Here is a 22180-nt window from a genome sequence, read left to right as displayed (position 1 = left end):
TGCTCCTGCAAATAAAGGCTGAGGTCATGACTGACAAGAGAAAATGCTAGGTCTTTCTCATCTGGGTTCCTGGAGTCCCAGATTCAGTCCCATTCATTAGTGACCTTCTCAAAAGAATATGATGTGGAGTTGACTTTTGAGCACAGAGCATGAATGTTTAATGACAATGATCCGTTTTTAAACACTGAGAATATTTTAAAAATAGTAGAAGTTACAAGTATACTCTGCTTTAAGGGAAATAATAAAGTTTAAATCTGAACCTATAAAACAATGAAGTCGGTACGTAAATACATCAGCATATGAGTGTTCTTCTAACCTCAGAAGGATTCATTGGGCATTTCCATTAGTGAACGCCCTGAGAGCATTTAAAATAAGATTTGATCTACAAGCAACTATTCAGGACAACGGATATTGAATAAAAGAAGAAAAACTATAGCTGCAAGAAAAATGTTTAATGATGTGCTCACTAACATCACTGATTTCACAGAAGTCTTTAAAACTCGGGTAATGATATTAACCAACAAAACTATCATACAATGCCCACGAACTGAGCATTACTTCTTTTAAGACACACGCGTGAGAAAGTGTTTAATTTCCAAGTTAGCGGCAGCACTGGCATTTTTAGAGCTTCTACTCTTACGGAATCCCATGCTACTTCATAAGGATATTGATTATTTTTATCAGAAAGGAAAATGCAAGAAAATTGGAAGACTAATGTAAAGACAGAAACATGTTGCTGATTTTGCTACATTTCACTCTGATCTGTTCTTGAACTTGAATTCATGGTAAAGGTAAGCTTGAAACCACCTGGGGCACAGGCCGTGGTGGTGCTTTGGGATCAAGTGTCCGAGGACGTCCTACATCAGGAAGAAAATTCCGCCCTGAGCGCTTGGGATTGCTCTCACGTCCTTGCTTATAACACCCTCTTGGAAAAGCAAATGGCCTTCTGGCTCGTGAACCAGACCTTCAGGCAAACACTGGGCTCTGCCTGTCATATCAGACAGGTATGTGCGGACAGTGAGAGAAAAGGGGGGTGTTGCAGGAAACACAGAGCAAGACACAGGCTGACGAGCTTTAAAATAATTAGGCTTTTAGGGGCACCTGGGTCGCTCAGTCGGTTAAGCGTCCAACTCTTGGTTTCAGCTCAGGACATGGTCTCACGGTTTTGTGAGTTCAAGCCCCGCGTTGGGCTCTGTGCCGACAGAACGAAGCTTGCTTGGGATTCTCTGTCTCTCTCCCTCTCTCTGCCCCTCCCCCATTCATGCTCTCTCTGTCTCTCTCGGGATAAAGCTAAAAAAAAATTTGTCTTAATTTAAATCAGTAGGCTTTTCCAATGATATGCATTAGACAAATATATTACTAGGACGTCACAACCATGATTCCATGGATATTGTTGCTGAAGATGAGGTTAAAGAAGGTACTTAAAGAACAGAGTTATTTAATTAATTGTATCTTGGACTTTAGGTACATAGCCCGCCAAATCGTAGACGTTTATACGGAGGCTTTAACTGGGTTCAGTCACGTATACTGTGCAGGTGTTCTCAACACCACCTACTGTCTGAAGGCTGTGTCCTCAGAGCAGCCTCTGGGAGTGGGAAAAGCAAGCAGAACCCACATTTCAAGGACAGGGGAGGGGATGAGGGGTCTCCGAGTGCCCAGGTCCAGCTCACGGATCGACGGGTCGTCTCATCTCCTCGATGACCTCCCCAACTCTCCACCCCTTGTCGTGACCAGCTCTTACAATTCATACGCACCCCTCTTCTGCAGTGGCACTGAGCGGTCAGCCAGGTGGCTGACCTTGGCTCATTTGTCGTCCGCCTGGCTGCAGGGGGCAGATCCCACAGCAACGATACAGGCGCGTGTGAGGGAAAACCCAGATCAAGGCAAGGATTCCCAAAATCGGTGACAACCTTTTCGACTAAGAGCCCCAGGGTCCGAACCACTGATGTATCAAGTCTCCTAAGCTTGGCGTTCACTTGAGTCCCCGTGTGATTTAATAAAAATGATACGGTAGCCGACTCATCAGGTACGAACACACAACTTTCTGTCTGGATAATGACACCAGTGCCTCCTTGTAGTAATGGCTAAGGCCATTCTATTTTGGAGGACAGCTTTCTCCTCAGGGACATTTCAGTGTTCAGTAAGGACAGGCTTTGTTGAGTCTTGCCAGGTAAACTTAATAAGGACTTTGGTATAAGCTGTGACATTTTCCAAGCCAGTGGAGGGAACAGAGACACTGTCAAACGATCATACCAGTGAAAGACAGAATATGCCCATCTGCCCTTGAGGAGAGGGAGGTTGGCCGATTGGGAAAGGTGACCTGGCTGCACATACTAGACGTGTTGGCCAGGGGAGACGGCGCACGAGGCGATGCACTGGGGACAGGACGCCCCCTTCTTCCCCTCTCTTGATGGCGGGTGTTCCGTTTTGCACACGGTACATTTTCACAGGTCCGGCTCGCTTCAGGACAATGGGATCCCAATGGAGATCGAGTACTCCACCCCACCACCACCCAGGGGTGCAAACTCATTCACCGTCCCTAACTCACCGTCCCAGTAGCACATCCCAATGCAAATTTCAGTCAATGACTCCTTTCCAGGTGTGCTGGGCTTGGTGTTCTCAGCGTCAGAGCGGCTCGATCTCGGGGAGAGTCAGGCAACGGCTGTCTGACTTCCCCGCCTCCACCGTGTCGGATGCCTTTCTTGTGTTAGATGCCTCGGCAGAGGTCCCTAGCCTGGCATGTGGGACAATAAGCCCTATTGGTTGGTCATTTGAATGTATTTCAGCCTGGGACAATACTTTAGTCCACTCGGCCAAGGTGGTTTTACCTGGTAACAGTCTCTTCTGCTACTCTAATATTCCATTTGTTCTTTCTACCTCCTCCGCTGTTAGTGGGTTAGGGGGGGAGTTAGAATCTCCATTCAGTGTCACGTTTTATTGCCCAGTCTGCCCACCATGACCCTTAACAGGTGCTCCCTGACCGCCATCTATTCAACGAGGGTACTTGTACAGAGTACTCAGTTTCTCTAGTCCCCTGACAGTGGCAGCTTGGTTTGCATGGCAACAGGGAAAGTTGGAGGCAGGCCAGATGTAGTTGTCCCTACAAACCAAGGCATATTTAGAACGCTCATTCAGAGGGAAGGGACCACCATAATCAATTCGCCAATCCCTCCCTGGCTGGGAACTCCGGCGAGTGGCCCCAGATTCTTCTGGTATTTGCCCTGGGCATTATTCAGAACATACGGAACATGCTGTTCCTGCATTAACCAAGTCACTATCCTTTAAAAGCAATCCAGCATCCTTGGCAAAACGCCATTTTATTTGGGCACTGTGGTGGCCATTCTTTTCTCTGCACCCAATCTGCTGCATCGACTAGGGCTCTGACTCTTGCCAGGTCGTCAGCTTCCTAATTGCCCTGAGTGTCAGTGCCTCATGAGCTGGGACATGAAAAACAGCGGGGGCTGCCTTAGGCTCTTACAGATGTACCAAAAGTCTTTCCAGGACTCATGAGTAATCACCAGGCAGACATGCTCTGAGCTCAGCCTACTGGCTGCTGTGAGAGAGGCTTCACCCAGGGGAACACCGCATCCACTGCTCTGCGGGAGGACATTGGGCTTCTGCCTCCTTCCAGAGCTGGAACCAAAATCCTAGGGCCCCCCACCACTTTGTTGTCTCTGCCACAGTGTCTGACCATCCCTCCTGGGGTCACTAACACATCTAACTCTAACTTGAGGGCTGCCCAGAGTGTCAATGTGTTTCATCAGGCTTTTTTGCTGTTTCTGTTTGTTTTTGCCTTCTCAAAGGTGGCTTATAGGTCTGATCCCCAGTCCCATATATGTCCTTTCTTTGCCAGGTGGCAGAAGGGACGGAGGCACTGTGCCAGGTGGGGAATGAGAGTTCTCTGACACCCCAAATTCCTACAAAAGCATGTACCTCTTTCACATTCTCAGGGGCTGGATAAGCTTGCACCTTATCAATCACAGCTTTGGGGACAAGGGGGGTCTTCCCCGACCAGATGACTCTCAACACCTTATGGTGGTACCCAGGCCTGGATTTGTCTGTGGGTTCACTGCTCATTCTCTGCTTCACAGGCGCTCCAATAAAGCCTCTGTCCTGCAACACAGGCAAGTCTTTATATGTTAACATTGTGTCAGCAAAGTAATGAGCCCATTTCACTGATGTGGGGAAAGAGAACAGGGACAGGTGTCCAGCTACCATCCCATGACGTATCTGGGGGCCAGGCAGGTAGCCTTCAGGAAGCACTTGAAAGGCTCACCGTTGTCGCTCCCATGTGAAGGCACATTATCTTAGTTATCAGAAACTGTCAAAGCCTTTTCCATGAATTTCCTTGAAGACGAAGCACTTTTGCCAAAGCGTCAGAGTAAAACAATCGTCTGCAATGCAAAAGACTTCAAAATGGCCATGGTGAAAGATCTGATGAGAGTCGGTTCAGTCGGCTAAGCGTCTGACTTCAGCTCAGGTCATGATCTGTGGGTTCGACCCCACGTCGGGCTCTGTGCTGACAGCTCGGAGCCTGGAGCCTGCTTTGGATTCTGTGTCTCTCTCTCTCTCTGTCTGCCCTTCCCCCACTCACGCTCTGTTTCTCTCCCTCTCTCAGAAATAAACAAACATTAAAAAAAAATTTTTTTTAATTGTCCTTTGTTTTAGGGGTCAGAAGGCACAGGGGATTTCCTCTGTTTTCCTGTCACTCACCATGACCTCCTCTTCCTCATTTCCATCACTTTCTCAGAGATTCCAACCCTCAGTGTCCTCACCTGGCTCTGTCATAAGTGCCCGGACCTGAATCCGTGACACCTTGTGCCCTCCTAGCTTTGAAGAAAGGCACACCGGGGTGTCTAATTTAGGATCCTGCTTTCCCACCCCAAAACCAACAGAGTTGCGGGCACTTGAACATCCTTCTCTAACCGGAGCCCTTCTTCTAACTTCCTGACTCGAGCTTCAGCCACTAGCCAGGGGCCGGTTGAACTGCCCGCAGTAGAGGCCAGCCCACCGCACAGCCACACGTTTCTCTTTCTCGTCCCAGTGTGCTCTGCGCAGTGCCTCCAACAAGCGCATTAGACCAGCTGGGGTTTTCGGGGCGCCCCTGTACTCACTTGGCAGTCCACGAGCACCTGACATACAGGCCACTCCTCCCCGCACAGAGGTCCCTGGCCCACTCCAGATTCCCCCCTAAGAGCCTTTTCCCAAGGCCCATTTCTCTGGTCTCCTTGGCTGGCCCTCCAATTGGTTCATAGCTCTTCTGGGAGCTTCCCTGGTAAAACCTGAAACTAGCCCCCCCCCCCACCCCCTGCCCTCAGAGAGCAGGGAGAGACCAAAGAAAGAGGCAGGCCACTCCAGGTTGTAGATGGCGGCTTTAAGGAGCAAGGGAACTTACATATGAGGCTTGTCCTGGGCACCAGAAAGGCAAGTGGGTCCCTGTACCACCCACCACATCTTAAAAGTTTAGATAGAGACCTTAACTAGGTTGGGTCACATTTCCCAGGCAGGTGTTCTCAACACCACATCGCCATCTCAAGGTTTTGTCCTTGGAGCACCTCTGGGAATGGGAAAGGCAAGTGGACCCCGCATTCCAAGGACAGGTGCAGGGGTGGGGAGCCTCTGAGCGTCCAGGTCCCGGTCACGGGTCAAGTCACGGTCACGTCTTTTCCATGACCTTCCCCAACACTGGTTTATACACGGCCCACTCTAGTCAGTTTGGGGGAGGGGGATTTTTTTTTTTTTTTACTGGTTTTGGGTTTTGTTTTTACGATTCAACAGTCTTTAGTTTTATACACAGTCTTGCACAACCATCACCAAAATCACTTTTAGAATGGTTTCATCCCTCCCTGCCCCCACAAGGAGCACTGTCCCCATCAGCAGACGCTCTCCATTTCCTCCTCCCCAACATCTCCAGCCCGAGGCAACCACTAACCCACTTTCTCTCTCTGCAGCGGTGCCCATTCTGGACATTCCCTATAAATGGAACCAGACAACATGTAATCTTTTGTGACTCGCCTCTTCTGCTTAACATTTTCGAGACGCGTCCGTGTGGTGACAGGTGTTAGTGCTTCTTTTTATTACTGAATGACGTTCCATTTGACAGATTTCACGCATTTCATGTAGCCATTCATCAGCTGATAGTCATTTGGGTTGTTTCCACCTCTGTTATGAATAATGCTGCTGTGAACATCCAAGCCCAAGTTTGCGCGTGGACATATGCTCTCCTCACTCTGGGGTGTATACGGAGGCGTGGACCGCGGAGCCATTTGGTGATTCCTTGCTTAAACGTTGGAGGGACGGCCACACTCTTCCGCGGCAGCTACGCTATGTTACATTCCCACCAACAGATGCGAGGGTTCTGACGTCTCCACGCCCTCACCAGCACTTGTTGGTCAGGCTGACACAAAAGGAACCATCAGAGTCTCCTCGCCGTAAACCTGGAGGGGTGTGGGTAGGGCTGCCTTCCACCCCGAGGGATGGACGGAACAACGTCCCCGGGGCCAACGATGTAGTGTCTGCGTCAAAACCTTCAATATTTTGTGCTAGCGACTTCCCCAAAAGCTGATTTTCTTTCCCAATCTATGAGTAATTCGCACCATTAAGCCACCAAAATTAAGTCACAGAATGTCCAAGTGCTTATTTCCACCCCAACTCCAATGTGGAGTTATGAAATCAGTTGAATGTATGATTAAAACCAAGAGAGGGGAGCCTGGGTGGCTCAGTCGGTTAAGCGTCCGACTCTTGGTTTTGGCTCAGGTCCTGACCTCTGGCTTTGTGAGTTCGAGCCCCGCATTGGGCCTGCTGCTCGGGATTCTCTCTCTCCCCCTCTCTCTCTTCCCCTCACCACAGAGGAAAAGGCAACTACGTGAAGGGATGGATGCGTTCATTAACTTGATTGAGGCAACCATTTCACAATGTACATGGTGTATAAGTCATCACATTGTACGCTTACGACACACACACTTTTATTCGTCAATTATACGTCAGTAAAGCTGGAAACAGAAAGAAAAGCAAAACTTTCTTTGGGCATCCCAGATGTGAACGACACATGGTCCAGAGTAGAAGCTCCTCGGAAAACAGATGACAGGTTGCCTGGGATGTGGGGACAGGGTGAGGCCTGGATTACCAAGGGCACAAGGAAAATCCTGGAGTTATTAGAGTGAGATGATATGGTTCCCCAGACTTAGGCTAAAACCCATCAAATTGCACATTTAAATACGTACAGCTCATACTGCATCACTTAGACCTCAATAAACGTATACGGTCTCAGAGGGGAAAAAAAACAGACTTAAAAATCTCACAGATCTCTTTTCAAACAAGACGGGTCACCTGCCCTTGAGGTACTTCCCAATCTTGACACACTGGCAACAGCCTGCTTGAAGTGAGTGCTATCTGAGGACAGCCCAAAGTACCACACAAAACATCCGGTTGGCTCATGTTCTGATCAGCAATTTAAAACATTTGGAACGCATAAGCCTAGTGCCTCATCAAAACGTCCTCGGTTAGCCATAATTTCTCACAGTGTTCTCAATTATTTTCTAGTCAAGATTCGATATAAGAAATGGCGATGTGAAATACATGTGAATATTCTTTTTTGCAACAATAAGAAAATGAAACAAGAGACAAAGGAAAGAAGAAGGAAATCTGTGGTAGACAGAATAATGGTCCCGCAAAGACGTCCGCGTCCTAAACCCTAGAACCAGTGAACACGGCACCTGACGTAGCAGAAGAGGAATTAAGGTGGCAAGTGGCATTAAGATTGTTAATCAGCTGACCTTAAAACAGGGAGACGATTTGGATTATCCAGTAATCCAATTACCACCGGGGAAACCCAATGCAATCCCAAGAGCCCTTAAAAGCCGAGGAGGGGGGACAGAGGGTGATGTGACAGCATGATGCATTGCTGTTGCCTTTGAAGACAGAATGTGGCCTCGAGCCAAGGAATGTGGCACCCTCTGAACCTCCCGGCTCTTCCCTAGGGCTGCCAGAAGGAACAGGACTGGGTCCACACCTTGATTTTGCCCCGGTAAGACCCACTCAGACTTCTGACCTCCAGAACTGGAAGATCATAGACTTGTGTTTTCAGCCACTAAAGTTGTGGTAATTTATTACAACAGCAATAGAAAACGCCTACAAAGTCCTCCGGGGGAGGGTAAAACAGCACTGGCTTCATTGATTCACATTCTCTTAACAAATACTGCAAACTTCCCACGGGCGAAGAATTGTGTTGGCAACAGGGTACACACACGTGAAATGAAATGTGTGCCTGGTGCCCTTGAACGTGTAGCAGACAAAAAGGGCAGATCCTGGAGAAAGAGCGCTGGGGACGGGACCCGCAACGGGGCAAAGAATTAGGGATTTTCAGTCCTCTTTGGCCGAGAACCCCGCGAGACCTGCTCAACTCTTCCATCCACAAACTGCCATATTTTGCGGCCCAGACTTGGGTGAGGGCTTTCTTCCTCGCTTCTCCGCTCTCTCGGTGAAAGGGAAGGTACTTCTCCCACGGGCGTGTTGGGTCAGGCTTCCAACCCTTTCCTCCGATTATAAATGTGCAGAGCATTCGCGAGCCTCAGCCAAAGCTATAAACTTCAACCGGCCACAAGAGTGTGCACGTGAGGTGACTGCAATTTTTTCCTGCCAAACCAGAATTAGCCGGTATAGGAATGAACGAGCGTGGAGATTTGAAATTGCACCGATTGGAAGAAAGCCCGAGTTAGGTTCGGGCACCTCCAAACGTACCCTTTTTAAAGCCACACGGACTGAGGCCTGGAGCTCGGAGCTCCACGACACGCTCACCTGGCCTGGCAGCGAGCGGCAGAGGGGCCCCGGGCGCCGGGCGCCGAGCGCACGGAGCCGGCCGGAGAGCCGAGCCGCAGCCCCCGGCATCTCCATCCAGGATGCTGGGCGACATTGCAACAAATCTCTACGCCCAGCCGCTCAGGGGGCTCCGAGGAAAACTGCAAGTTCGCGGATCCGGGCCGGGAGCCGAGTGAGGCCGCAGCCCCGCGGGCTGCGGGCGGTGAGTGTCCCGAGGCCGCGCCGCACCGGGGGCACCCTGGACTGCGGGGGACCGCTGCACCCCGGGGACCTCGGCGAGGCGCGGCGCAGGCCCGGGGCCGGGCCGGGAAGGCTGCCGGGGGGGGGGGGGGGAGGGGGGTCGCGGGCAGGGCTGCTCCGAGGCGCGGGGTCGCGAGCTGCGGGCGAGGCCACCGCGGGGCGGGCGGGGGGCCGCGGACCCCGGCGGAGCGCGGGGACGCGCGCCTCGCTCCCCGCGGCGGCCAGGGCCCCGCGCGCGTCCGGCAGGGCGCACGGGGCCCCCTGCACTCCGGCCCGGCCCCGCTCCCGCCTCCTCGAGGCCACCGTGGGACTCGAACCGGGCAGTGGCGGAGCGGAGAGGGGGACCGGGGGCTGCGGCCGGGGGACGTTCGGGGATGCGTCCCCGCGCGGGCGGCCGGGACTGCGCTCGGCCCGCTTCCCCGCGGAGCTGGCGGGTTCCGAGCCCGCCGCTGGACGCGGCTGCGCGGGATGGGGGTCTCGGGGCGCGGGGGGCGCGGGGCGAACGAGGAGCCCCCGAGCGGGGCGCGCAGGTGCTAGTCCCCCTCCGTGGGGAGGAAAGGGGGCTGGGGGAGACGGGGCGACGGGGCGAGGGGCCCGGCGCGGCCATCACCGGGCCAAACGCCGCCGAGGCCATTGGCGATGTTGAAGGAGCTGAACCCTGCTTACCAATTAACCCTTTTTCTTTCCGCGGAAAAGTTGATTCGGGTTAATTAGCAAGGGTGAGCGAGGATTATTGTCAAGGATTAGAAAGATTCCTTTTCGCCTTGTCTGACGTGTGTGTGTGTGTGTGTGTGTGTGTGTGTGTGTGTCAGGCAGAGAGACAGGGACAGAGACAGATGGTGGGGTGGATAAAACAGGTTTTGGAAACCCGCAGTCCTGGCTCCACTACCTGCTAGTTTGATCTCTAAGCTTCATCCTCCACCCCCCCCCACCATCGACAAATAGGCTCAGTTTCCTCATCTGTGAAATGGGGACATTGATGCCAACCGGACAGGATCGGTGTGGAGAAGCCACCCAGCACAGCCCCTGGCCCATAAAAGGCATTTATATGTTTAGTTCTCCCCAGGACAGCGCGAACCCACGCTGAAAGTTTCCATTTCTTCTGCGCCGCCCTCTCTGCCCTCGCCCAGCTCCCCAACCGTCTCAGCCCCAAACCTCTTCAGCCTGTTGGGCTCAAGTGCGCCCCCTAAAGGCCCAAGAGTTACTGTGCACACCAGGTCTAGAGGGCGAAGAATCCCTAAGAGCCCAATTGGAGGGGCACGCACCATCATGCTCTGTCCACCTTTCCGGAAGGTTGTAATTTCCGTTTTAACGGGGCGCTGTCCCCTTTGCTTGTCGCTTATACAGAACTCACTGCATGCTAACATCATCACAGAAGCCAAATTAAAAGCGAAAGACTTGCTTATAAAACTTACTCCCGTAACAGAGTTGTAGAAAATGGAATTGTTTTAATCTCTGATACAGTCCAGCTGGCTGTAAATTGTTTTCACCTCAACCTGTGAACACACATATATGTAGCTGGCCTCCATTTTCATAGCCTTCCCTACGTTTATGATTAATTCTTCACCATTTGTGAACTCACATTGGGGGCAAATGGAAGGTTGACTATTGGTCCCATATCTTCCCACTGCCTGCCTTCACCTTCTTCGTTTCAAGGCCCTCATGTTGTATGCTGACCTTCCAGCAGGCCAGCCTAGAATGGGTTCCATCTTTCATGTTGATCCTTAGAGGAAGCCCCACACTCTATGCCTCCGTTTACCCCAGTGTGCCCCATGCATGTTGTTTTATGCATGTGTCAGGATGTGGACAAGGTGGGAGAGCTTGAAGGCCATGTGGTGTAGAAAGACGGGGAGCCTGGGAGACAGGGTGGTCCAGAACCTTCCCCAGTTCATTCTCCCTCTCTCCCTCTCTCTCTCTCTCTCTCTCTCTCTCACTGGCTGTAGACTAGGATTATAATACTCAAATGGTTATTTTGTATCTTATAATGATATAAATGCTTAAAGCAAACTTGGGGGTGGAGGGAAATAGAAATACGTTTTTCTGTTGTCTTTTGTTTGTTTTAGTTAACGTGGTCGGACAGTAGGTTAACTGTGATTAGTCAAAACAGGAATTACTAACGGAGAGATTAGGATATGAAACTCAGATGACTCTGTTGCCTGGTAATTCCTTTAGGGACCTCTGAGGACTGAATAGGACTTCGTTTTGGCCCCTCACCCCCCACCAGTGCTCTCTATTTGACACTAACACCACATGCACCCTTATGTCTCTTGAATAAAACTTGGCAATTAAATGCTACTCAGTGTCATTTATTTATGAACAAATAAACTGGAAATGTTGAGGCAGCTCGATGGCAACTGCATCTCTTAACCCATAAAATTAATAATTCAGTAAGACTCTAAAGTTCTTACCGTTGCTTAGGAAAATGCTTACTGTTTCAAGTCATGGGGTGAAAAACTACAACTCTTGTTGTATCATTATTTCAAGCTTTGTCGTAGATGCAAACGGACTTTCGGAAAATGCCAGGTTGTTTTGGCTTCCTGGACAGGGCTGAGCATTATCCCCCAGATTGAAAACGAGGGTGTTAGTCCTCATCTAGGCCAGTCGCACCCCTTGTCAGGCCACCTGATTCTTCTCTTTCTGGCCCCCTGAGATCCTGCATACAGGTAGCGGGGACAGAGGGAAGACAGCCACCCAACACCCCTTCTGATACCTTTGTAGGTTTATCTGCTGGGCCTTCTGCCAGGGCGGCTCTCTTCTGGCCTCTGAGCTTTGGGAAGCAAGGACTGCCTCATCACTTACCATCCTCTCGCTGCAGGGAGAGCAGGGTAGTGGCAGACTAGACTCCCCAGGGGAAGTGGCTCCCGAATCATCTGCTTTCCCTTTTACAGTCAGCCACTAATCTACAGCTGATCCCAGATAATGTTTATCATGGTTAGAAGATAGAGAGAGGGACTTTTATTTTGTTACCATAAAGTTAATATGTGTTTATTGTGATTTTTTTTTAACCAACGAGATAAATTAAAAGGAGGAAAATTACTTTAAGACCATCAGCCAAAGAACAACCTCCCTCCACATTTTTCTCTCACCATATCAAGGTTTGGCTCTTATAATTTAGGTGAATCTTGGAGGAACAGTAGAGGAACAGGAGGTTCGAAGGAGAGAAGTGGGTCCCCAAAAGTCAGATGAAGAGAAGGTCATGTCCTGAAGGTTGAGAGACTGTGTCAAGGTCAGGGAGGTGCTTTCTCAGGGCTGGAGGGCACAGGTCAAAGGTGGGGAGAGGGGAGCAGGGACCAGGGGACCAGGTGGCAGAAATCACATAGCAAGATAGCATTTTATCCCTCCCAGCTGTCTGCAAAACGGGGAGAAGAAAAAGGACCCAGGCAGAGAGGAATAACGTGGGCAGGAAGTGTTGTGGTTGAGAACTGGATGGGTGTTTAAGACCTGGGATCACTTAAAAGATAAAAATAATAATGAGAACGGGATGTGAGGGAAAAGGAAAGTCAAGATGAGCCCCAGGACAGATCCATGAAGCTGTTCTTCCACTGGCATCCTTGGTTTCCCAACACCCACTTCTTCCCAAGAAATTCTTAGCCAGAACCAAAGCCCCAGTCTGGCGAGCAGCCAGCTTTTCCTATAAAGGTCCAGAGAGTAAGTATTTTAAGTTTCATGGACCATAAAGCCTTTAAAAAAGGTAAAAACAACTCTTATCTCTGGGGTGTAGAGAAGGAAACTGTGGGCAGTGTGTGGTCCACCACAACCTACTTCTCCGTCCCCACCACCCTGTCCACACCAGGACACTGCTGAGAGAGCCCCACAATTGAAGGGATTCCGTGTGTATTTAGGATTATCGTTCGTTCCTCCTTCGTCCGTTACAGCAGAACAGTTAGTAATATCCATGTGATGTGGTTCATAATGATCATTGTTTCCTTATTTTTTCTTCTGTTTTAAAACAATTAATTGAGGGGCACGTGGCTGGCTCAGTAGGTAGAGCAAAGAGCGACTCTTTTTATCTTGGGTCATGAGTTTGAACCCCACGTTGGGTGTAGAGATTACCTAAATAAATAAATCTTTAAAAAAATAATAAAATAGGGGCGCCTGGGTGGCTCAGTCGGTTAAGCATCCGACTTCGGCTCAGGTCATGATCTTGCGGTTTGTGAGTTCAAGCCCCGTGTCGGGCTCTGTGCTCACAGCTCAGAGCCTGGAGCCTGCTTCCGGTCCTGTGTCTCCCTCTCTCTCTGCCCCTCCCCTGTTCACATTCTGTCTCTTAATAATAAATAAACGTTAAAATTAAAAAAAAATAGTAAATAAAATAATAATCAGTTGAAAATGAATCGATGTCTGTTTTTTTATTTTTTTAAATTAATTATTTATTTAATTTACATCCAAGGTAGCATATAGTGCAACAATGATTTCAGGAGTAGATTCCTTAGTGCCCCTTACCCATTTGGCCCATCCCCCCTCCCGCAACCCCTCCAGGAACCCTGTTTGTTCTCTTACGTTTTGTCCCCCTCCCTGTTTTTCTATTTTTACTTCTCTTCCCTTATGTTCATCTGTTTTGTATCTTAAAGTCCTCATATGAGTGAAGTCATAGGATATTTGTCTTTCTCTGACTGACTGATTTCGCTTAGCATAATACCCTCTCGCTCCATCCACACAGTTGCGAATGGCAAGATTTCATTCTTTTTGATTGCCAAGTAATACTCCATTGTATCTGTATACCACATCTTCTTTATCCATTCATCCATCGATGGGCACTTGGGTTCTTTCCATGCTGTTTGGCTGTTGTCGATAGTGCTGCTATAAACATTGAGATGCATGTGTCCCTTCAAAACAGCACATTTGTATCCCTTGGATAAATGCCTAGTAGTGCAATTGCTGGGTCGTAGGGTAGTTCTAGTTTTATTTTTTTGAGGAACCCCCATCCTGCTTTCCGGAGTGGCTGCACCAGCTTGCATTCCCACCAGCAGTGCAAAAGAGATCCTCTTTCTCCGCATCCTTGCCAACATCCATCGTTGCCTGAATTGTTCATGTTGGCCATTCTGACAGGTGTGAGGTGGTATCTCATTGTGGTTTTGATTTGTATTTCCCTGATGTTGAGCATTTTTTCATGTGTCGGTTGGCCATCTGGATGTCTTCTTTGGAGAAGTGTCTATTCATGTCTTTTGCCCCTTTCTTCACTGGATTATTTGTTTTTTGGGTGTTGAGTTTGATAAGTTCTTTATAGAGTTTGGATACTAACCCTTTATCTGATATGTCATTTGCAAATATCTTCTCCCATTCCTTTGGTTGCCTTTTAGTTTTGCTGATTGTTTCCTTCGCTGTGCAGAAGATTTTTATTTTGATGAGGTCCCAGTAGTTCATTTTTGCTTTTGTTTCCCTTGCCTCCGGAGACGTGTTGAGTAAGAAGTTGCTGTGGCCAAGATCGAAGAGGTTTTTGCCTGCTTTCTTCTTGAGCATTTTGACAGCTTCCTGTCTTACATTTAGGTCTTTCATCCATTTTGAGTTTATTTTTGTGTCTGGTGTAAGAAAGTGGTCCAGGTTCACTTTTCCTCATGCTGCTGTCCAGTTTTCCCAGCACCACTTGCTGAAGAGACTGTCTTTATTCCACTGGATATTCTTTCCTGCTTTGTCAAAGATTAGTTGTGGACCCATACATTTGTGGGTCCGTTTCTGGGTTCTCTATTCTGTTCCATTGATCTGAGTGTCTGCTTTTGTGCCAGTACCATACAGTCTTGATGATTACAGCTTTGTAATATATCTTCAAGTCCGGAATTGTGATGCCTCCAGCTTTGGTTTTCTTTTTCAAGATTGCTTTGGCTGTTCGGGGTCTTTTCTGGTTCCATACAAATTTTAGGATTGTTTGTTCTAGCTCTGTGAAGAATGCTGGTGTTGTTTTGATAGGGATTGCATTGAATATATAGATTGCTTTGGGTAGTATCGACATTTTAACAATATTTGCTCTTCCGATCCAGGAGCATGGTCTTCTTCAATTTCTTTCATAAGCTATCTATAGGTTTCAGTGTGTAGATTCTTCAACTCTTTGGTTAGGTTTATTCCTAGGTATTTTATGGGTTTTGGTGCAATTGTAAATGGGATAGATTCCTTGAATCTCTTTCTGTTGCTTTATTATTGGTGTGTAGGAATGCAACCGATTTCTGTGCGTTGATTTTATATCCTGCGACTTTGCTGAATTCCTGCATCAGTTCTAGCAGTTTTTTGGTGGAATCTTTTGGGTTTTCCATATAGAGTATCATGTCATCTGTGAAGAGCGAAAGTTTTACTTCCTCCTGGCCCATTTTGATGCCTTTTATTCCTTTGTGTGGTCTGATCGCTGAGGCTAAGACTTCCAATACCATGTTGAATTAACAGTGACGAGAGTGGACATCCCTGTTGTGTTCCTGACCTTAGAGGCAAAGCTCTCCGTTTTTCCCCATTGAGGATGATATTAACGTTGGGTCGTTCATATGTGGCTTTTATCATCTGGAGGTATGCTCCTTCTATCCCTGCTTTCTTGAGGGTTTTTATCAAGAAAGGATGCTGGTTTTGGTCAAATGTTTTCTCTGCATTTGAGAGGATCATGTGGTTCTTGTCCTTTCTCTGCATTTATTGAGAGGATCATGTGGTTCTTGTCCTTTCTTTTATTGACGTGATGAATCACATCACATGCAGATATTGAACCAGCCCTGCATCCCAGGTATAAATCCCACTTGGTTGTGGTGAATAATATTTTTAATGTATTGTTGGATCCGGTTGGCTAGTATCTAGTTGAGGATTTTTGCATCCATGTTCATCAGGGAAATTGGTCTGTAGTTCTCCTTTTTAGTGGGGTCTTTGTCTGGTTTTGGAATCAAGGTAATGCTGGCTTCACAGAATGAGTTTGGAAGTTTTCCTTCCATTTCTGTTTTTTTTGGAACAGCATCAAAAGAATAGGTGTTAACTCTTCTTTAAATGTTCCAGGGGTAGAATTCCCCTGGAAGGCTATCCAGCCCTAGACTCTTGTTTTGGAGGAGATTTTTGATTACTAATTCTATTTCTTTGCTGGGAATCAATGTCTATTTTAAAGACATTATTTAAATTGAGTAAGACATTTCATGTATTGGCTGCAAATTTCACTTTCCAAAACAAAGGTTTTCATCTTGCACTCATGCACTTGCTATTTTACATTTGAAACAACATAAAATCTCCCAAGTAGGCATAGAGAGTGACAGAAGTGAAGAACTCAAGTTCCGGTTCCTCATCTCTACGATAACCGTGCTGTCAGTTCATCTCGACCGTCTTGCTGAAGGTGGTGACATGTGGCATCACAGCAGCTGCAGACCTTCTCTGTGCCACAGAGAGATCCAACAATTCCGAACTCATAGGAACTTACTCTCAAAGCAGATGTGCGTAACTGGGGCCACCTGCGTGTCAGGGCCAACCGTATAACCAGGGGTCCTCTGAAATAGCTCCCTTGGATGATACAGTGCCTACGAAAGGATAAGTAACAGCACCATGCTGATTTGAAGCTTACAGACAGAAAATTCAAATGTAATTGTTTGAAACTTTGACCAGCAAAAGATCTTTGAGGAGAGGAGTATTTTATCAGTGATGTCGTCTGGATTTGCAGGCACATGGTGATCATAAAAAGCAGACCAACTTTTAGTGGTCTGTTGTTTTAGAGTTCTCCCCTCATGACTGTCGATGCTCTAATTGCCAGCTTCCGGGGAGGTGCTTCCAGCGCTCTGTCCCTGGTGCTGCACTCCCGTGACTCTGCAGCGATGCCCTGCAGGGCTCAGCTCCCCCTTCCGGACTCCCTGACAGTCATTGCCACTTGTTGTAGGCAACCTGTCTCTTCCATTTTCCTGAACATTGATGCGCCTTCATAACCACCATCCTCTTCATTGTCAGCCGGTGACCTAACTTCCTACTTCACCCAAGAATTAGACCATCAGGTGTTACTTCTCATACCACTACTGGGCATGTCATCTGCATATACCCTCTGCTTCTTCTGGTCTCAGGGGACGGACTGCTCCTCCTGGTCAAGACCAATTCTCCTGTCCCACCACCTCCACGATTACTGTCTCTGTCTGTCCTTCTTTCACTCTTTATCCTCAGTTCTCATACATGCCCTCAATGATCATCCTAAAAAATAAAGATGAAACCAGAGTCCTCACCAGACCTGGCATCACAGCCCCCCTCTAGTTCCATCCAACCCCCAGGTCTCTCCTCCAAACATCTTGAGATGTATCTATGCAGAGCATGAGTCATCATGTCCGTTTCCTGTACAAACTCAGCGCTCAGCTTTCTAGTTTCCCAGGGAATGCTGGAATAGGGGTAGGCGGAATGGGTAAAAACATGTGTCTTGTGTATAAGACCTGGGTATCACTGTTATTAGAAAGCTATGACTCCCATTGTAGAAATAATAAATTGGCCTTCTAGTTTACCAGTCTCTCCTGAGTTGGGTTCACATGAGTTGGTCTCCTGAGGCTAATCCACTCTGGCTGTACCAAACAAATGGAACGTTTGGACACGCAAAATGAGAACCAGATGCTTTGCCAAGGGCCCTACCAAGGCAAAACTACCCCGAAAGCCTGTTTAAGGCCAGATGTCTTCCTTCTGTGACATCTTTGTTGTCACTTGTCAGTCCCCATCTCAATAGTGGACACAAGGCATGGGCTTTAAGGTCAGGAATAGCTGAGTTTGATTCCTAGGTTCCTGTGTAGCCAGACTTACTGGCCGTGAGAACTTGGGAAAGGCATTTCCCTTCTCTGAGTCTATTTCCATTTCTTTAAAAAGTGGATAATAACACTGACATAAAGGATGATGGTAAAGATGAAACGGGTTTCACAAAAGTGCTTGGCAGTAAAAAAGTAAGGAGTGCTCCCAAATCTGCACAATGACAAGTTGAATCTGAAGGTCTGATAGGATGAGGCCACTTTGGTTGCAAAAGGGGAGGTAGAGCTGTCCAAGGAAGATAAAGATACTTTTGGTTTGATGTACAAGGAAATTATTTGTCATGTGTATTTCAGAAAATCTTGGAAAATGTATACAAGTCATGAAGATATTGGGTATGATTTTGAAGACGACCCCAAAGATAAGAAGACGCTTAAGCCCCACCCAAACATTGACAGTGGGTGGGCTTGGATGGTGGTTCTTTCCTCCTTCTTCGTGCACATCCTCATCATGGGCTCCCAGATGGCCCTGGGAGTCCTCAACGTGGAGTGGCTTGAAGAATTCCACCAGAGCCGCGGCCTGACTGCATGGGTCAGCTCCCTCAGCATGGGCATCACCTTGATTGTGGGTACGTTCGTGTGTGAACTCTTATAAAACTGAATAATTATAAATTGACAGTTTTCCACTGTAAATATGTTTTTATACTGTTGAAACATTAGATACTAGATGTTAATGATGGCACTATTTTTTTTTTTTATGGTGGCAAAATATATATAACATCAAATTTACCGTTTTTAGCCACCTTTAGGTAGGGGCACCTGGGTGGCTCAGTTGGTTAAGCGTCCAACTGTTGATCTCAGCTCAGGTCATGACCTCTCGGTTCGTGAGATTGAGCCCCACATCAGGCTCTGCGTGGATAGAGAGGAGCCTGCTTGGGATTCTCTAGCTCCCTCTCTCTCTGCCTCTCACCCCTCCTTTCAAAATAAATAAATAAACTAAAAAAATGTTGTTTAGCCACTTTTAGGTATACGGTTCATTGCCATTGAGTACATTCATCAACACCATCCATCTCCAGAATCTTTTCATCATCCGAAACTGAAACTCTGTACCCGTGAAACAGTTAACTCCCCAGTCCCACCACCACTCTGTTTTCTGTCTCTATGACATGTAAGTTGAATCATACAGTATTTGTCATTTTGTCTGATATTACTATTTGAATATTATAAAAAGTTGGAGTGTCTTAAAAACTGATCATTTAAAAAATTTTGCTTCATTCAGGGCGCCTAGATGGCTCAGTCAGTTAAGCGTCCAATTTAGGCTCAGGTCATGATCTCACAACTGGTGAGTTCGAGCTCCGCATCGGGCTCTGTGCCGACAACTCAGAGCCTGGATCCTGCTTCAGATTCTGTCTCTGTCTTTCTCTGCCCCTCCCCCACTCGTGCACTGTCTCGCTCTCTAATACAAATAAACATTAAAAAATTTTGCCCCGAACTCTGTTTTCTTGACTGCTGTAATTCATTATACATCATTACAGATGTGATGATACTTAACTACTTTAATTCTTTAGCACTTAATGAATATTTGTAAAAGAAAAAAAATTTAGAGAAAACACCATAAAGTCAAGCAACAATCTTATTTCAGAGTTCCAATTATTTAATTTGAGATATCAATCCTATGCTGTTGAAAAATCTACTAAGCTCCTTTTAGAAAGGTTTCTGATCTAGCTAACAGGAAGGAATAATAATATAGTTTCTAGTTAAACCTGAACGCACACCAATCTGTGAAAGCAATCCGTAGGCAGTTGGAGATACCAAGCTAGACAATTATCATAAATGTAACATGTTATTATGGCCCATGGGTTTCCTTTTGGGAACTAAATAATTTTTACTGTCAACTAATACTTAATAAGCATCTCTTCCCCTTGCCTTATCTTCCCCTTGCCTTATCTCTTGAAAGTAAAAGCCACACTTTTACATCAGATTTCTCCTTAGTTTCAAGTATTCACAATATATTTTATACTAGAAACATAAATGGCCTCAAATCTTTTTCTGGTTCTGTGAGAGTTTGGGTATGACAGGCATCTGTGTGTTTGATGGAAGCCTCCCTTTTCAGTGATCTCCACTGGTTGGTAATTAATCGCTTGAATCCGACTCAAAGATTTGTTGATCTTGGCTGGCATTCAGACAGTGTTATTGGATAATACAAACAACATTAATAATCATGGTAGTGCTAATAATGGAAAACAAGGACAAAGTGTTATTTCTCAAGATGTGTGTGGAGTAGGCATGTTTATCAAAGGGAATTAATACTAATCTTGCTTTAAAATTACATCAGGGCACCATTATGTGTGTGAGGGAATTACGGACACATCGTCTAGCCTGCAACATTAAGGAACTGACTCCTTCAACCCTGCACTGGCCTTATTAAAACAAGGACTGTCATCCGAAAAATGGAGGATGGTTTGCTTCAGTGTAGGGACAACGCTACATTTGTGTTGGATGTGATTCAGCCTTTTCAGTAGGTCACAGAAGGAAAACTGTGCTTCTAGCACACTTAACATCCGTTTTTCTTACTTTTTAAGAACTAAATCTTTAAGGGGTGCCTGGCCAGCTCAGTCCGTGGAGCATGCAACTTTTGACCTTGGGGTTGTGAGTTCGAGCCCCATGCTGGGTGTAATGACTACTTAAAAATAAAATCTTTACAAGAAACAAATCTTTAAGGGGTAGAACAAAACACTTACAGATTCAATCTAGGAAGCGCATACCTACCGCAAAAAAGAAGACTCCGCAAAAAGCCAGCATACGAAATGTCCCATTTCCAAATCATCCAATAAGGTTGTCTTAGGTACGATTTTGTGTTTCACAAGTTCTACAAAAGTAAGCAATGGAAGCCAGTCTTGAAATTATTGGAAATGATTTTGAATAGGACCCTCACAATAAGAACACCTAACTCAGAGCCATGGTGAGATGTGATTGTCCTCTTTTATTGGGAGGTAATTCAGAATTCTGTTGGAGAGTCCGTGAATTCCAGACAGCGTAATTTCAGTGCGTAGACTAACCTTTCTACAGGAAGGGTGGGTGCCTGCCGGATAAATATCTTTTGCCTCGGAAATCATAACCCAGAAACATTCATAGTTATACAAATAAAAGGTCTGTTATCTTATCATCGTCTTAAACTGCCATTCATTATCTCAAGTTGCCTGATACGGGGTGGCTGCAGATATGTAGGGGTTTTTCCAAGCCAGAAGCCCAAAAGAACATCTCTCCTTTATGTAGCACTTCTTACATGCCAAACGCACCTTATGTATATGATCTCGTTTGATCCCACAACAACGCTAGAGCCAGACCGTTGTCTCTATCTGACGTAGGAAGAACATGCAATGCTCACAGACTTTAAGCAACTAACTGAAGGTCGAACGGCCGACAAGCGTGAGGCAGGCTTCAAAGCTGGTCCACTGGACTCCAAAATCGTGTCTGCCACACCACACTGTCTGCCATTACGTGAAATGAGAACTGAAAATGGTTTTGAAGTGAATAAATATAAATTGTTTTCACTTTCTAACCATTAGAAGCATATTGGGTTTTCCCTTTTAAATTAGAAAAAACAAATCCATGGGACGCCTGGGTGGCTCAGTCGGTTGAGCTTCAAACTCTTGACTTCAGTCTCATGGTTCGTGGGTTCGAGCCCCGCCTCAGGCTCTGCACTGTTACTGCTTGGGATTCTCTCTTTCTGTCTCTCTCTCTCTCTCTCTCTCACTTTGTCCCTCCCCTGCTCGCTCGCTCTAAATAAATAGATAGATAGATACCCATGAATTACGTTACAGAGTTGAAAGCCATTTCTCTCTTGGGCAGTAGCTTGCACATGGGAAATTCAATAATTTCATTCTTGTTTCCTTCTTTGCCAGCACAGACTTTGCCAGTTTCCTGCCAAAGGTCCCAATTTTTAACAAAATGTAATCACCTCAGTCGTATCTAGAGCAGCCTTAGTGATAGTCCTTGGAATAATTCTTGGTGGAAGCCATGTTGTTAGGGGAATCTACTGGCTGCAAAAGGTTACTTACTTGCTAAGTAGATTTGGAGCAGCAGTTGTCAATCCTGACTGCACATCGGATCCCCCTGGAGAGCTTTAAAATCCCTGCCACTCACGCTGCACCTAGACCATTAAATCATAACCTCTTGGGAGGGGACCCAAACATCAGGTCTTTTTTAAAGCCCTTAAGTGACGCCAATGCTCAGCCAAGGCGGGGTGTTATTGATTCAGAGGCTCTGGATGCTCTATTGCAGGGAGGGGTTACCCCAAGAGGCCAGGAGTTCAATGAATTACCTACTTTCATCCATGATTATATGCCAAGGTCACCTCAGATTGCTTCTCTCCTCACCTGAGCTTTTTCCAACCTATGAGATGCAGGGATGGGCAAGTAATTGTGACTTCCTCATTGTGTTCCCTGCAGCTTTATTACGTGGGAAATGGG

General features: G+C 47.0%; 2 protein-coding genes across 2 annotated transcripts in view; one reads left to right on the top strand and one right to left on the bottom strand.

Moving 5' to 3' along the window:
- LOC102971498 (probable G-protein coupled receptor 148) overlaps positions 1 to 22180 on the bottom strand; it is a 60842-nt gene that overhangs the window by 36685 nt on the left and 1977 nt on the right. The window contains exon 2 of the mRNA XM_042995586.1: positions 20478 to 20577. The gene's annotated coding sequence lies outside the window, so the exon portion shown is untranslated. The remainder of the gene's footprint in view (positions 1 to 20477; positions 20578 to 22180) is intronic.
- Positions 8590 to 22180, top strand: part of SLC16A14 (solute carrier family 16 member 14) — a 33186-nt gene continuing 19595 nt past the window's right edge. The window contains exons 1-2 of the mRNA XM_042995584.1: positions 8590 to 9019; positions 18066 to 18337. Coding sequence (XP_042851518.1) covers positions 18079 to 18337 — 259 coding nt within the window. The 5' untranslated portion in view covers positions 8590 to 9019; positions 18066 to 18078. The remainder of the gene's footprint in view (positions 9020 to 18065; positions 18338 to 22180) is intronic.

The sequence above is a fragment of the Panthera tigris genome, chromosome C1 (assembly GCF_018350195.1).
Source record: "Panthera tigris isolate Pti1 chromosome C1, P.tigris_Pti1_mat1.1, whole genome shotgun sequence".
Lineage (NCBI taxonomy): Eukaryota > Metazoa > Chordata > Mammalia > Carnivora > Felidae > Panthera > Panthera tigris.
Note: the sequence above shows the minus strand (reverse complement) of the source record. Positions and strands in the feature narration are given on the sequence as shown.